General features: G+C 41.2%; 1 protein-coding gene and 1 pseudogene across 1 annotated transcript in view; both read right to left on the reverse strand.

Annotated features, from left to right (window-relative positions):
- The window catches only part of LOC146448945 (uncharacterized), an 81,709-nt pseudogene extending 81,200 nt beyond the window's left edge, over window positions 1-509 (reverse strand).
- LOC146448944 (CUB and peptidase domain-containing protein 2-like) overlaps window positions 1-15,880 on the reverse strand; it is a 107,631-nt gene that overhangs the window by 85,618 nt on the left and 6,133 nt on the right. Inside the window, exons 3-4 of the mRNA XM_085102084.1 lie at window positions 9,722-9,793; window positions 4,873-4,935 (exon numbers count right to left, since the gene is read on the reverse strand). Coding sequence (XP_084958210.1) covers window positions 4,873-4,935; window positions 9,722-9,793 — 135 coding nt within the window. The remainder of the gene's footprint in view (window positions 1-4,872; window positions 4,936-9,721; window positions 9,794-15,880) is intronic.

The raw sequence follows: 15,880 nt of genomic DNA on the forward strand, positions 1-15,880 counted from the left end.
TACTTACGTGACCCAGCTGGAACAAGTAGTCTAGTTTCTTCAGAGACAAAATATGATTGCTGGCTGTCTATTCCTCGATCACCCCGGTTAAACCCTGATTTATGGCCGGCAACTTGTGTTGTTACACAGTATCTTGTCTTACCAGTCCGCCAACGAATACCATACGCATCCCTTTTTTTGGGGCAGACTGTCATATGTTGTTGGCATTCTTGGGCGACAAAAATCCCTGAAAATCAATAGGTAAGCTTCAATCAGTTCCACTGAGTAACAGGGAAGTCAGTCACAGGGAAAAATGATCATTGCGTTTAATAGTACTCACCTGCACGGGCGAATAACAATTTTCTTTCGTTATCGATTTCCTCGGCATTTGTTATTATCTTACAAAACTTCAAATGTGCTGTCACATCCCGATTGCAGTCTTTCAAATCAACAAACTGTTCCACGGTCGGATTTTCAGGACTTGGACCACAAGCTCCACCAACCAGGGAAGCGAAACTACAAAAGGACATTCTTAAACGTAATGTGGGATAAAGCTAATCACCTGTAAAAACCCTGTACGATATCTGACAACTTAATTACTAGCAATAGTATTCTTTGAAATAAATTGCAACGTAAACAACGCGGTCAGTATAAAATTGGAAACGCGCGCGAAGGACTGCGGACCACGGACTGGGTAAAAAAAGATTGAACAAGGTATAATAGGCGGACTACGGACTTAGGACTTGGCTTAAAGGAGAACTGAAGTCTCAAAATAATATCTTTCTTGTATTCATTTTCGGGTAGTTTAAGATGAAAAAATCAAGTTTCGATAGCGGTTTTTGTCGCTGTATTGTTGTTTTCGAGCCACAAAACGGGGAGTGGGAATAACATATTGAGGATCGACAGTGCATACAGCAAAACAGCTGGATTTTTAACACGCGATGAAGAAAGCCCGGCACTTTAGTTTTTTAACATTCGTCTCAGGTTTCGATATGGTGAAAACCTGCTTTTGCAGGATGTTTGATGATCATTGATCGTGATCCACGAACCCAACCATGTAGATGTTGTTCATAGCCTGACATGTATGCAGTAGACATTGCGTCTATACAGTGTCACTGAGATACCAGTGTTTCTGTTGTTGACATTCAACAAAGATAAATGCATGCCCTACAGCCAATGAGGACTGTAGCTAGAAACTGAGTTATTATTTTGTTAAACGGAAATTGGCACACAGGTTCTGAAGCATGTGTGATATTTCATACCAGTAATTACGTTAAAATGCATGACGTGCCGGCTGACATTGTTTTTCAGTCGCTTGCGAAGACACAGTTTCAAATAGCACGAATAGAGCGTTTTTCAGTTTACTGACCTGCATCTGGGTGATCATTGTTTAGAAGGCCACTAAAACAGGTTGGACTAGCTATTTAAAAAAGCATTCCAGTAAACAAACTTGATTTAATTAATAATATCCACTGTCGACTCTGTCTAACTTTTGCACTCATTTGACAACCGTGTATTTTTTAATCGTGACTTTTTGACATGTAAAAGTTTTATTTTTGTCAAAACTGCGTATATGCCAGTAAATAAAGGTCTTTATTCTAGTTGTTGTAAATGGCAATTTCGCAGCACAAGCGACAGCTATTGATGTGACGCAGGTAACGCAATACTGAGTGTCAGTTTGGCACTATTAATTTAAAAACGTTAGAGATTCAACAATTATTTGTTGAAATCAGATTAATGTTGTTTGACTCCTTTTATATGGAGTGTTTCCGTCAAATGATAGTCTCTTAATGAAACCTTCCCAATCAGATTCCTTTACAGAAAGATTTATTGGCAGATTTGCATTATGCAAATTTCCCACCAGAACGAATATTTGGCGAATATTTCTTTTCCCGTCGCGTGTTTTTTTTTTTTGTCCAGACCTTTCCCATCACGTTCTTAAACAGGAAAGAGAAACAAACAAGTGCAATAAGTGAGATAAAATGACCATCTCAGGATAGCTTGGGTCAATGTTTTCCCCGAGTCGCCACAACATAGCATTTTCTCGACAATTGCGAATTTATGCAAATTTGTTAACGAAGCCTCGCTAACTTTGGTTTTTGTCAGCGCGTGCATTGATTGCCCAGATTTTTTATTTCGAATTATTAAAGACGAACACCCAAGCTTCATCACAATGTTCCTCTCGATTTGATACTTGACATACCAAGATGCATTTTAAACGTTCAAACTTACTCAATTTTCTTGTCATCGCGAAGTCCTTAAAATGTCAATTTTTCAAAGAGCCATAAAACCCTCCAATGTGCTACAAAAGTGTACATAGTTCGCATTGATAGAAAGAAGGTGAGTTATACTCTTATTTAAAACCGACGTCGTATTCGAGCGTTGCGTACTGTTTCAACACAAGCGTATTGAACTTGGCCAATTTTGCGTGAGATTTTTGCATAATTAATGAGGTAAAACCCGTAATTTCGTTTTCTCCAAAATTCTCGAAAACTATAAATTTCCAGAATATTCAAATAATATTTTCGAAGATAGTTCCCCAAAAGTAAACTTCAAGCAGATTATCAAGAGTTTCGATTTTTCAAGCTTGGCCAGCGATTCTCGAAAGTTACAGTCAGGCACTCTTAATTAAACATGATTACTTTCCTTTTTCAGTACATTCCAAAAAACATTCACTACAACTTTAATTTTTTAGATATTAAACTGCAAAAATCAGCACAAAATAACGGTATAAATTAATTAGTGTATAGCTTTATACGGTGTCACTGCTTAAATAAAAGCTAAGCTTTGTGATACGTTTTTTGTTCTTTACTATAATTATAAATCAAGAATAGAGCGTTTTGCAGAGAAATGCTTGTTTTGGTACAGTTCATTAATTTTTCTCCTAAGGACTACGAGTCTAACGCTAGTAAATAACAAAATACATTTTTATCCTTTGGTGTTTAGTGTTTTTGTTGTTTTGGTTAAATCTTCGCCTTTGTATCCCCCCCCTTAAAGTCGAGTTCCGAATTGTTCACGATAGCGCAAAGGGGATCTGGGTAAGTCAAGTTGTGACGTAAAATCGAGGACGATGCTCAAGCGATTTTTAGTCAATTATCTTTACTTTTGAACTGTCAAAGTTTGCTGTAGCAAAACCCGTACGATTCGGGCTTTATAGCAATCAGAATTCTACTACAATTTACAATGTCATCCACGTCATCGCGTTTGGAGACGAACTTTGACTCAGGCAACTAAGAAATCAGTTTTATCGCTGGAGACGGAATGGAACCCGATTAGGATTTATCCCGTCTATCACCGCAGAGAATACCCAAACCTCTAGTGAGTCTAGCGATGACGGAGCTGTTGCTCATGCTAACAACCCACTGGCGGACGCAAAAAGGACAACGAGATACCAAGGAGAAAGTGAAGGCCGTATTCTAAAGGACCTATTGTGTACATTAATTCTATTCGCGCTTTTGTCGTGCCTATTGATATTTTCCATGTGTTGGCATGCTTTCTTTACACGATTAAGCGTTTGTATTTCTTAAATCATTTATCCGCTTACATAACGTTACTGTACTTCAGATACAAGTGAAGAAATTGTGGAGTCGTTTGGTTACAAAAATGTGCGAACGTTGTTGCTAGCACTGTTGTGAATTGTAAGATTGTCGGTCTCTCGAGGGTCGTTCTGCTATCACGGAAGTATAAATTGCTGGGAAAGCGGTAATTCCGAAGCTGTCTCGCTCTAGCCCGTTTTTTACACTCTGGACAGCGATTGACATGCCGCTGAGCCGTCGCGCTACTAAATTATAGACATTACTCGCTCTTTACACCCTGACCGCCAATGGCGAGCTACCGAGACTTCGAGCCACTAAATTGTTAACCCTACTCGTTCTTTACACGCGACTGGCGAGCCGCCCCACTGAGTTATATGCTTCTCGAAATGTCTCTCTATTGTTAATTTGATTCGAATCTTCATCCTTTGATCCTTAATCCTTTGTGCATGTGTAATTACATACAAAAGCGTCGGTCACAAAATGCTTCGAGCATATTACTGAAGTCTTCGATGACTTCCATCAAGCACGCCTCTGTCTTACTAAGTCGACCCATCTTTTTCTTCGTTTCTTCGCCTCTGGACGTTCATCGCCTTAAGAAGGTATCGTGCGGTACGCTTTTCCTTCCTGCAAATTACTAACCTTACTACAACCTCTGCAACTAACTGCAATCAGAAGTCGAACCTACTATTACTAGTTCGGATGCTTTACCACTGAGCTACACGAGACTCGTGGAAGCTAAAGCCATCAAACTAGGTTCATGGGACAAACATCCTGCATACTGCTAGGAATGAAATGTCGATAAGTGACATTTTTGCAATGAAAGGAAATGTGATGTGATATTTTTTTAAGCCTGAGACCATCTGAGCTAGTAATCGGAAGGTCTTAGGTCTTACCTTTGATAGGAACACTCGGAATTTCTTTTTCCGAGTTTACCTCTATTAATACTAAATAATACATCATACTCATTTGCTCACCAGGCAGTGGTAGAGCATTCGAACTAGTAATCGTAAGGTCTTAGGTTCGACACCTGATAAGAGCAATCGGAATTTCTTTTTCCGAGTTAGCTTTTGTCACTACTAAACAATACATCATTCTCATTTGTTCACCAGGCTTAAAAAAATATTACTTCACGTTTCATTTTAAGGAGTGTGTTATAAGCTACGTAATTAATGAAGACCTAGGTCAACCTGTTTATAACTGAATTGGTGCATTTTTAAACTGACCGGTAATAGTAAGATCCCTAATTCTCAATTCCTTAAAGTCGCGCAATTTGTATGGGGCAATTGTCACAAGTGTAACGTTCGATTAAAACCTAACACTGGTAATATATACTTCAAGAACACAAGTCATCTATTACCTGGTGCTTGACTTGGTGTCGGTATGTTTGTGGTCGAGAGGTTTGTCGACGAAGTCAAACTGGCTGTTAAGAATCAAGTGAGAAAAAGAAATAAATAGAGACAACTTGTAAGCCAGTTAGTCAAGGTGGTACACTTCAACAGTAACAGTAACGACACTTTTATTTGGGATCTCCCGTGAAACGCTCAGTAGAGCCTGCTGAGATCCCCTGCACCTTAATATCTACCTAATGTGACAGTACTATATTAACAATGATGGGCGAATAGATAAATCGTTTATTAAAAAAAGCACAATTTGCAGCTATAAGCTGAATTACTTGCGTTACATACATCATGTTTAAAATTTCAAAATATAAAAATCCAAACTACATTAATTACAATTGCTGTTTACTTGTAAAGTGCATCATAAAAGTGTCTCCAAACCTCTTTGTTTTCACATTCAGGATTGAAAACATACGCCTTGTCCTAAAATTATATCTCCTACTGTCATTGTGCGCGGGCAGCAGGCTAGCTAGTTTATGCTGGTCACTCTCTACTATTTGTTTAAACAGATTGCTGCATAATTTCTCACGTCTATGGAAGAGTGCTTTCAAACCCGCCCCTTCCAGGGCCTTGCTATACGAAACCTCTGGGAATAGGATCCTTAAGACTCTTTTCTGAACTCTCTCTATTTGGTCGGACAGATAGGCTGGCAAATCAGTATGGAAGGCCTGACATGCATATTCCAGAACGGAACGTATGCATGCACAATAAAAAAGAATTAGCGACTTACGGTCTATGCCAGCTCGCTTAAGTTGCTTAAGCAAGTAAATTTGTCGGGATGCCTTCATAGTAATATTATATATTTACATGATCGATCCATTTAAGGTCACTCCTTACAGTAATACCTAATATCGTAGCTGATTTCACAATTTCAAAAGCATTACCATTGGCCTCAAGGGAAACAGTGTCTGAGTTATTTTTCCTTCGAAAGTCTATTCTGAGTTCCTTACACTTAAGTGAGTTCAGTTTGAATCTGTTGCCGTTAGACCATCGAAGAACATCATGTACTGTATCTTGGAGCACTGAAGCACCACACTTGGGGACAATTTCCGAGACCGTGGTATCGTCAGCGAATTTTCACATAGAAGAGAGGGCATTGCTCGATGTGAGGTCGTTGATCATAGCCAAAAAGGGCCATGGGGCAATCCGGGTTCCCTGTCGAATTCCAGCCGGGACTGGTTTGAAATCCGAGAAGCAATCAGATTTCAGCTTTACACGTTGATATCTGCTTCGTAAAAAGTCCGCCACCCAGTTGACAACAGAAGGTTTTACTCCCAGGCTATAGAGCTTGGCGATCAAGAAATTGTGGTCTACAAGATCAAGAGCTTTCTTGTAGTCCAGGAGTGCTACTCAAACATGTGCACCAGTTCCGTCAGTGGCTTCAGACCAGTGATGTAGCATGGAGATGAGTGCAACTGTAGTGCTTGAATCAGGAATAAAACCAAACTGGTTAGGATCCATACACTCGAGCATCAAGGGTTTGAGAGCTCGGTCGATGATATACCCCTCCGCGACTTTAGACAATGTAGATATTAAGGATATGGGTGTCAGGTCTTTGTTAAAGTCTTCAATAGACGCACCCTTGGGAACAGGTGGAACATCCGCTAGTTTCCATATATGTGGTACTTTAGATTCTCGGAATGATTGATTTAACACCTTGGTTAAAGCTGGGGCTAGTTTATCAGAAAACTCCTTTAGCACCCAGTTTGGCAGGTTGTCAGGCCCTCCTGCTCTAGACGCACTTAGCTTGCTTAGGCGTGCTGCTACAGAATCGACTGTCACTTGAATAGGCTCGTCATCTTCGCATAAGACCATGACGTCATCGGATAGTGGATTGTATTCAAGGATAAAACCGACAAAAGCATCGTTGATTTTATCAGCGAGGTCTCGGTCAGTGCAGTCCATGTGTATTCTTAAGATGGACCTTATATCTTTCCGTGCACTGTCACCATTTCCACAGAGCTGTTTAACTTCACGCCACCAATCGCGGGGGCGCGTGTCCTCTAAGTCATACACCTTGCTGTCATAATAAATCGCCCTACACCTTTTCCTTTCACGATCTACTTTGTTCCTAAGCAATTTGAATAGGAACGTGTCACCAGATGTGAAGGCTTGCTGTCTTTTCTGAACAAGTCGTATTAGATTAGCATTTATCCAGGGTCTGTCTGTTTGGTGAACTTTTACTGATCGCACAGGCATAATTGTGTCAAGACCATAATTGATGATCTGCCTGACAGCAGCCAGCTTATCATCGCATGACTCATTTTGACTCAGTACAGTGTCCCATGGGAACTCGAGCAGATAACGACCAAGACTAGCCACGTTCCTAGGTCTTCTGTCGCGCGTTTTGATGATCTTACTCTGGGCTTTGGATTTCTTGCGAGCTTTGGGCAGGACCGTAATAGTTAAGTGGTCAGAGAGACCAAAGGCCGGACCACTCATTGGAGGCTTGTAGTATTCCTTTAAGTTCGTGTATATCTGATCCAGAGTATTTCTACCCCGTGTCGGCATCTTGATGATTGGTTCGAGCTTGTAACATTTGGCTGACGTTTTGAAGTCGAATTTATTAAAATCGCCAGCTATCAGAACCCCACTGTTCGGGAATAGGGCTTCGATTTTATTCAGGGATGACGTCAAGTACTCGTTCAATGCAAGTTTCGCGAGTAACAAATCATCTTCGAAGCTTCAATGCACTGTAGTTAAAAATGTCAGATAATCCTTATAAAAAGGGTAAAAAAGTAAAATTTAACGGGGCTAATAAAGAGGCAGCCACAAGGCGCTCACACATTAGTACATTGAAATAAAACTTCGGTTCTGGGGTCGAAAGAAAAGAAACTTCCAAACTGATCCATTATGCCTGTCAGAAAATCGCCTGGTATTTAATTGCAGATCGATACACAATTTGAATACGGTGGTTGTTGACAAATACAAACGAATGTTTTATAATCCTCAGCATCAGAAGCAATCAGGGGCGACCACGCAAATTTAGGCTAGTTATTTCGTCTATGTGCGTCCAAAACTCATCGAGGGCCTCTCAATGACCAGTACATTTTTTTTTCAGTATTTTCTAGTAGTTCCAATTTTTTTCAAAGGAGAACACCCACTTTCTGATAATGTTTGGAATATCTCAAAACGTTTGTGAAGTTAGGTTCGATTCCCAGCCATTGTTCACGAAATGAGCCCACGCTCTTCCTCGAGGAGACAGCTGGACGCGTGACCTTTGGCGTTGTTAATTTTGACTTATGAGAAACAAGTAGACCTGCCTGAATCGGGCAGGCAACATAAATTAGCTTTGAGAGATTTAATTTCTACGTGGTGGATGAGGATAGTATACGATCGTGTTATTGAACAGTCTAAGATTGAAGATCTCAAGGCTGTGCGATGGGAATCATTGAAAAACGTTGGTTAACATGCAAGATGTATTCTTGTAATATACAACCGGCTGGAACGGGAGAGTCTCTAATTTTCCAAGCAGCGCCGATGGTTTTTGATTCCTCAAGCCGGTCGAACTTTCAATCCATAGCTGTCGCTATTTCGCCCTTAATGTCGCTGATATAGGATCAACTCAACTTTTTGTAATCTGTAGGGGTCACCGCAGAATAATCCGAGCCAATAGACCAATTAGCAAATGCCACAGTGCTAGCGTACACAATGGGATAGAGAAGCTAATCCAAATGGCTCAGAATGAAAAGAAAAATCTCTTATAGCGAAGCAAAAAACGCTTGAGGACATGCTTGTAAAACCAAAATGTAAACGTTTTTATCAATACAATGGACACAGCGTGAGTCGCGGAGGTCTGTCCGTTCCATTTTTACATGTTGCTCCTATTCTTTATAGTTAGTTGTAATTTCAAACTCTTAAACGGGCATCTTTGGTCTCGCATTTGTTAAATGACAAGCGGTCTTGGTTGGCACAACATTGCGCGGTGAAATATAAGAATCACACCTCACGCCACGTAGAAGCAGGTTTAAAGAATCAAAACTATTCTTGATTTTATTCGTCGCAACTCTCACCTCCTCTGGACATTTTCCATGAAGTTTGATGTTTTTGTGACAGCGATCGATCGTACGTTGCACAAGAATCGTTCGAAGTCGACGCTATTAAGCTCGAAATCCAAAGCATTGGCTACTCTTCGAGCGACATCTTGACCTTTGCCTTTTAAACTAGTTATCTTTTGACGATTACCTAATTTGCTCTGTACCACAAAGCAGACACCCGGAGAGGGTAGAACCCGCAGTGTTCATAGCAGTTTTATCACCTGTCGGGCTAGAAGAAACTCAGCAATCGCCCGAAATTATACTTTCAATCTTCAGAGTTTTGGTCGCTTTCTCGCTTCTGTTTGTCGATCTAATTTAGCATGGGATTGCCGTCGGATGTTATTTAAGGTGACAAGTTGAGCCGCATAAATTTAATTTTGAATTTACGTCACGAATATGGTCGGCCGCGCACGCGTCCCGCCGTCTCTTCTCGGGAAGGAAAGAATTAAGAGAAGAAAAAAATTCAGTCACCTGTAGTCAGTTTAGTAGAAGGAAATAGTGACTGGTGGTCTTTGTGTTGTCTGTGGGTTTTTCAAAGGAAGTATTGTATTGTTTCTTGTTAAGAAACGTGCTTCAAACTACATTAATGCAAAACCTGTTTTTCAGTGAAATGGTATTTTTTTAAACTGAATTGTAATGGCTGGCTCCATTAAATCTTCAATTACTTATCGTCGCGCAGTTTGTATGTGAAAGTTGTCGAAAAATGTAACGTTACAATTTGAAAACCTAAATCTAGTTATATATACTTCAAAAAACACAAGTGATATCTTACCTGTTGCTTGACTCGGTGTCGGGGACGCTGGTCTGTTTGTAGTTGGTGGGTTTGTCCACGGAGTCAAAGTAGCTGTTAAGAATCAATTTAGAAAGACAATAAATATAGAAATCTTGTAAACCATGCCAGTTTGTCAAGGTGGTGTACTTCCAAACTTATCCATGACACTTGTCAGAATACCGCCTGTATTTAATTGCGGAGCAATAACAACTTTTTTAGAATCTGTTCCAGACTTCCAAACATTTGTGACCCGAGGGGTCGACGGAATTCAAGGCTACATTTTTGTAGGATTATATCAATATAAATATATGAAACACACATTTGAACTTCTTTCTCCTAAGTTCTGCGACGCGCGATGGATTTAGCGAGCGGTGAGGCCGCGTGCCGCGAGTCACAATTTTGTAATTTGCATGATTTTACTGTCAGTTTGAGAGCGTGATCTAAGGGAAAAAGTACGACTGCTCGCAGTGTATTTTTCATTGCTTTCGCTCATTTTTAGTTTGCTTTTTTTATCTCAGGGTGAAAGAGATCTACATTTCCTTCCTGGATTTGTTGGAGAGTAAAAGCATTCGCCCGTTGGCTTTTCCCGGTCGGTTTCCCGGAAGTTAAGCTACTTTGTTTACACGATCTCTCCATAGATTCTTTATTAGTTCAACGGCTTCCAACGCGAAAACCATAAGGGGTAGATCAGGGTAGACCCAAAAATTCTAAAGTAGAAAGTATAAGCTAGCTTAACATGCAAAAGTATTGGCCAAACCAAGCAAGGGTAAGAAGCTTTAGCCTCAAGAAATGCAGTAAATCAACGACCAAAACAACATGGCGGCAGGCGCGAGGTCGTCACCTTTGAAATCGCTACAAACGCGAACAAATGCTTCAGCTTAAAAGTAACCTAACCAGCGTTAAGCCAATTTGTTCCTCTAACTTTGAAACGACTTTTAACCGGGAAAAAATGTCACAGACTTCGTTAATGACAAAATTTCAACAGGCTGAACTCTCCAGACTGATGTTCTTGGGCGTGAAGACTACTGATCAAATAACGCATTCTGATTGGTCGAATTTCGTGACACCAACACAACCTAAGGAGTTGCGAAAATAAATAACTATGTTTCATATATTCCTATCAATTTATTCACGCTTCACGGGTATATCACGAACTCACAATTTGACCATCTCCCAGTTGGCTTGATAGCTCAGTTGCTAGAGAACTCCACCGGCATCGCAGTGGTCATGGGTTCTAATCCTGTTCAAGCATGAATTATTTCTGGATTTCTTTTCGCAACTGCATAGGTTCCTTTAATAACTGCGAGGATCTTTCTTCTATTTAAGTAATACTATAAATAATATTAAGTAATATTACTGCTTACATATACGTCAGTATTGTTATGTAATATTGTAAGTAGGCTTATCGTAAGAAAACTAGTGTTAAAGTATTTTAGTGTCGTTTTGTATCGCACACCTCACAAATAAAAGTGTAAAAAAAGAGTCGGCCTAACTCTTGAACGCGTCTCCATTGCCTTTTAGGACTTATTTCCGACTTTCCCATGTAGAAAATGATTTGGTGTTAACGTAACCTCATCTGCAGGATTCGCTGACTGATGTGTTAAAAGTTGTGAGTTTATCAGGGCTTCTGCTCCAGTGAAGGCCTTTATCAGTTCTTCGTCCGTCACATCAGTGTTCCCAAACATCCCATATATAGCTCGTTTGGACGCCTTTATCTTAGACCCGTGTACACCGCCAAGGTGTGGAGTCAAAGGGGGATTGAAATGCCATTGTACTTCTTTGTCGGCTGTTGTTACTCTAATCTTGTTTTCGTCTAACTTGTCTACAACAAGTTCTTCTAGTTGTAGATTTGCTCTCCCGAAATGAGTCACATTGTCTGAATTCAGTTCTTTCGGCAATCCTCTGCGATTCGCTAACCCTAAAATAGGTTAAGGAAGAAAACGTTGTCCAGTGCAATTGCCATTTTAAAATGTACCGCTCTGGTGGTTATACATGTAAACAGACAAAGTTATACCTTAGCTATTTGTTGTCCTCTTCCCTGAAATGTTATGAAAGGCCCTTCAAATCTACTAACGTACGACCAAACGAAAGAAGTGGAGTCTAAAGCCTAATTCTTGGGTGAGCCGCTGTGATTTGTTGCGACAGTTTGGCTTTTCTCTTACGATATTCATAGCACTAAGCTCCACAATCTCGGATTTCTTCTCGCCTCTGAATTAACCAAAAACGAGAGAGGACAACATTAGCAATATTTGAGGTGTGATTCTCTTTTTCCATGATAATGTCCCATGATCAGCTTGGTTACTCAGTTCTCTCGTCTTTTATGGTAAGATGATAGGGTACTTAACGTCATGTGGTAAATACTCAGCATTGTCTAGACGAAAACCAGATCACATAAATCCATCTTTATCAATTCTTGGTTTTAGCGCGAGTAACCTCTTACCACCTGGAAGTGTTTTATCCCTCGTCAATTATGAGTACTCTTCTCCAAATGATTCCGCTTGTGCTGACTTCATTACTTTGAATGTGCGCGTCCTCGATGTCGTTGATAGTCAGCCCACTCTTAATGCGTTTCTCTCGTCGTAAACTTACACAATTGTGCACGAGGCGATAAACCCAGGCCAGTGTTCTGACGAGATTAATCCAGGTAGAAAAGTGTCTCGTTTGAAGCCGCTACGTAGCATAGTTTTGGATAGCCAACATCGTTGTCCCTTTTATGCTGCAGTCAGCCTGTAGGCGTGCCTGTTTCCTGACCTCTTTCGTTGCTGTTTCATGATTTGATCTATTGCCCATTCCTATATTTTTCCCCTGTAAATACAAAAAGGTCCGTACCACCGGGTGTCCTTGCTAGCTAACTCCTCGACTAATAAGACTCTTGTGAGACTATCAGCTGAATTATCGTCAGTAGAAAAATGCCTCCACAGTCGAGGACTTGTATGAGACTGTATTTCTCCAATTCTGTTTACAGCAAACGGCTTAAATGTCCTGGTTGGTTCGGCGATGTGTCTACCATAACACGTTCATGCTATTCGACCAAGACGTGATTTTGCTAGTTGCAATCTTCAATGCTTTCGATTTCGATGCACTTAGTCTGAATCCTAGATTGGCGCCCATCATGTCTAAGCTAAGAATACTTGTGGCTGTAAGTGGTGCAACTGTTGATTTAGAAGCCAATAGATGGACCGAAACAGTTCCATCACTGTGCTCATGTCTTTAATACTCGACCGCTCCATACACATTCGATGAAGCATCCACGAGTGCGTGCAGACTCGCGGACTTCACATTCCTGTCTACCGGCTGTAGACACCACGATCATAATTTTCACTAAATGATCTAGTTCATTGTTGAACCACCGAATGGCCTCCTTTTCTTGTTACAACTGAAGGGACTCCTTACTAGTCGTTGCCCGTGATCCAGATTTCTTGGAACAAAGTCTTTACACGAATGGTATACGGCGTCCAAAATCCCAAAGGCGCGAAACATGTGGTTATTCTTCTCGCGCTTTATTAGGTCTAACATCTGTACACATCTCGAGGTGGATGCACTCGGAAGACGAACATGTTTTCCTTCTTTACCCATGATACTCCGAGCTTCTGAACAGAGGGCAGCTCGCCGTTATCTAGATCCACTTTTCGCTGCTGGTATCTCCCACAACAATTCTTCTGAATTAGACAGCCATTCACGTGCGTGCATACCCGCACTCTTCCACAGCGTTGAAAGTTTTTTTTGTACAAGTCTATAGTTGTCTTATCGTCTGAAACTGAATCCATGCTATCGTCCATGTAACCGCAGCCAGTGGAAAATTTTTATTGATATTTCTTCGCATGTTCTTGTACGACGAACTGCAATTGAAACTGCGACGAGTTTATTCCGAATGTCATTCATTTAAATTCATATTCATCTAGTACCTTGGTTTGGTCAAGCGCTCTCCATAAAAGTCCATTATACTAGCTATCTTCTGGCGTAAGATTTATGCCGAGAAACACCTTTGCTATGCCACAGACTAACGCTATCGCTTGCTGGTGAAACCGTATCAAAACGCTGAAAAGCTCTCGTCTCAACTTAGATCCCTGGTGTACGACATCGCTTAAAGAGATCCCCTTGCACTTTGCTGATGCATGAGAAACAATGCTCGTCTCCGTCGTTGCTTCGTCCGGCCTCTTAACAGATAAGTGTGGTAGGCAACAGGACTCAATGGGCTTTTCTCTGTTTTTTGCATCTTCCTTACGCTAACTTTCTTCTGCCTCCCTGATAATGCGTTTCTCTGTTCTTCTCAAGCGTCTTAGGGCTGTCTCTTAGTTGTCCGGTAACACTGACCGGTCGTCTTTCCAAGGAACTACGACTTCGTAACGCCCGCTCTAAAATTTGATAGACAGCTTAAGTTTCTCGAGCGCGAATTTCTCATTTGGAGTCTCCAAGCTGTGACTTGGCAATTCTATCTCCAACACCTTTTGGAGTTTGCAATTTAGTTGCTGCTCTTATCGTCGGCACGTATAAAATAAGTGTGAGTGAAACTTGTTCGATAGCGTCCCTCATCAGCGCTATTTGGATCGCCGATCGTGTCCATCCGAAGGCCGTTAACCGTGCAACCGTTTTTACTGGTTTTCATACAACACCCCCCTTGGATTGATACCGACAAAAATGTCGATGATTGGTCGTGATCTAAGGTAAAGTAATACCCTTTAGATGCTCCAACTTTTTCTCGTATTTTGCAAAGTTGATTGCTTCAATGTTCTATGAAACGCGTTCTGCAGGGAAAGCTGCTATCTTTACCTCTATCTTTCCATCTAAGCTTTTAAGATTTAGTTGGAAGACTTTTGTCTCGAAGCTGTAGGTTCGACCATTTAGAAAGTTAACTGTTACTCTACGGTTCTCCAGTTGAAGTCCTAATTTAACTGTTGATGTATGTCTTACTGCTAGCATCGTCCAGTAACGATTAACGACCACTTGTCCTGCGCCATTTTTCATTACTGCTGTTACTTTCCTCGTTGCAACATATTTGCGTCCAGTTTCTTTCATGTCAATTGCTGTTGTGTTCGATGTTTCCGGTAAGACCTGTGTGGACTCCCCCTCCGTAATATTTTCTACTGGAGCTACTTTAGTTTCATCCCGATTGACGTTTAAGGGCTGAAGATTGTAGCTGTCACTCCTGTTGCCGTTCCTTGCAATCACCGGCCTCTCCTTTCTTTTACAATGTAGTACGACTGTTGTGCGTCTCTACAAACCAAAAAATCGGAACTGTGGGAACGATATTCCGTGTTGGGTCTCTCCTTGGCATCTATAGCAACAACGTTGTTGAGCCGCTTTCCGCCACCTCTTTTCAACGGTTATACTTTAAAACTCGTCGCACCAAATGGGTGGTTATTTCCACAGACTTTGCATGTACGGTGGCTCTTCCTAGGCCACTGGTTTGGATTCCCCGCGAGTGAACTGGTCTTGCCAAGAAAACGTTTGATTTCTCTTCGGGGTGCTGCAATTGCTCCATATCCCTCGAAGCGTCTCAGCTTGTACTGTCTGGAATTCTGCTTCCTGTATAACCCATTGTCGTAATCCTTCTACGCACTGTGGTTTCTTGTGTTCAAAAATCCGTTGATGGTACTGTGCTAGCATTGATTCGGTCATCTCTGTAGCTTATCATAGAGCGATCCATTGCCCAACTACTTATGTTGGCCAGCCTCTTTAAGGTTGATAACTTCGATGTCTTGGATATCAGCCAACTTCTCTGTATCTTTGGCGCTACCGACACGGATTGGCTTAAAATCCCTAAGTTCCTGCGATCTGTCCTCTTCTTCCTCCATACTTGCAGAGGTAAGCAGAGGTGGAATGATCCAAATTCTCAATAACCCTTAACGCTTCGCCTGATAAGTACTGTAGGAGCTACATTAGCTTGTGTTCGGGTACCGCAGTTGCTTTGTTGATACGGGCTTGAAAAAAAAAAATGGGCGCTGATGCTTTGCTTAGTGGACCCTCGGGCTGTGGTTGGTGCTTGACGGTGTTTTCCGAGTCTTCTTATCGTCTGATTCTGCTTCTAGGTCGAGCTCCTCGCTGATCTGTCTCCAGAGCTAACTGGTTTTCTTTGACGTTTTCCTTGGCGATCTGTAATCTCTTTATCTTTTCGTGACGAGGCTCCAGCTATCTTATTTTTTGGGCAAACTCGTCTTC

Source organism: Pavona decussata, unplaced genomic scaffold (assembly GCF_977016875.1).
Source record: "Pavona decussata unplaced genomic scaffold, jaPavDecu1.1 SCAFFOLD_737, whole genome shotgun sequence".
Classification (NCBI taxonomy): domain Eukaryota; kingdom Metazoa; phylum Cnidaria; class Anthozoa; order Scleractinia; family Agariciidae; genus Pavona; species Pavona decussata.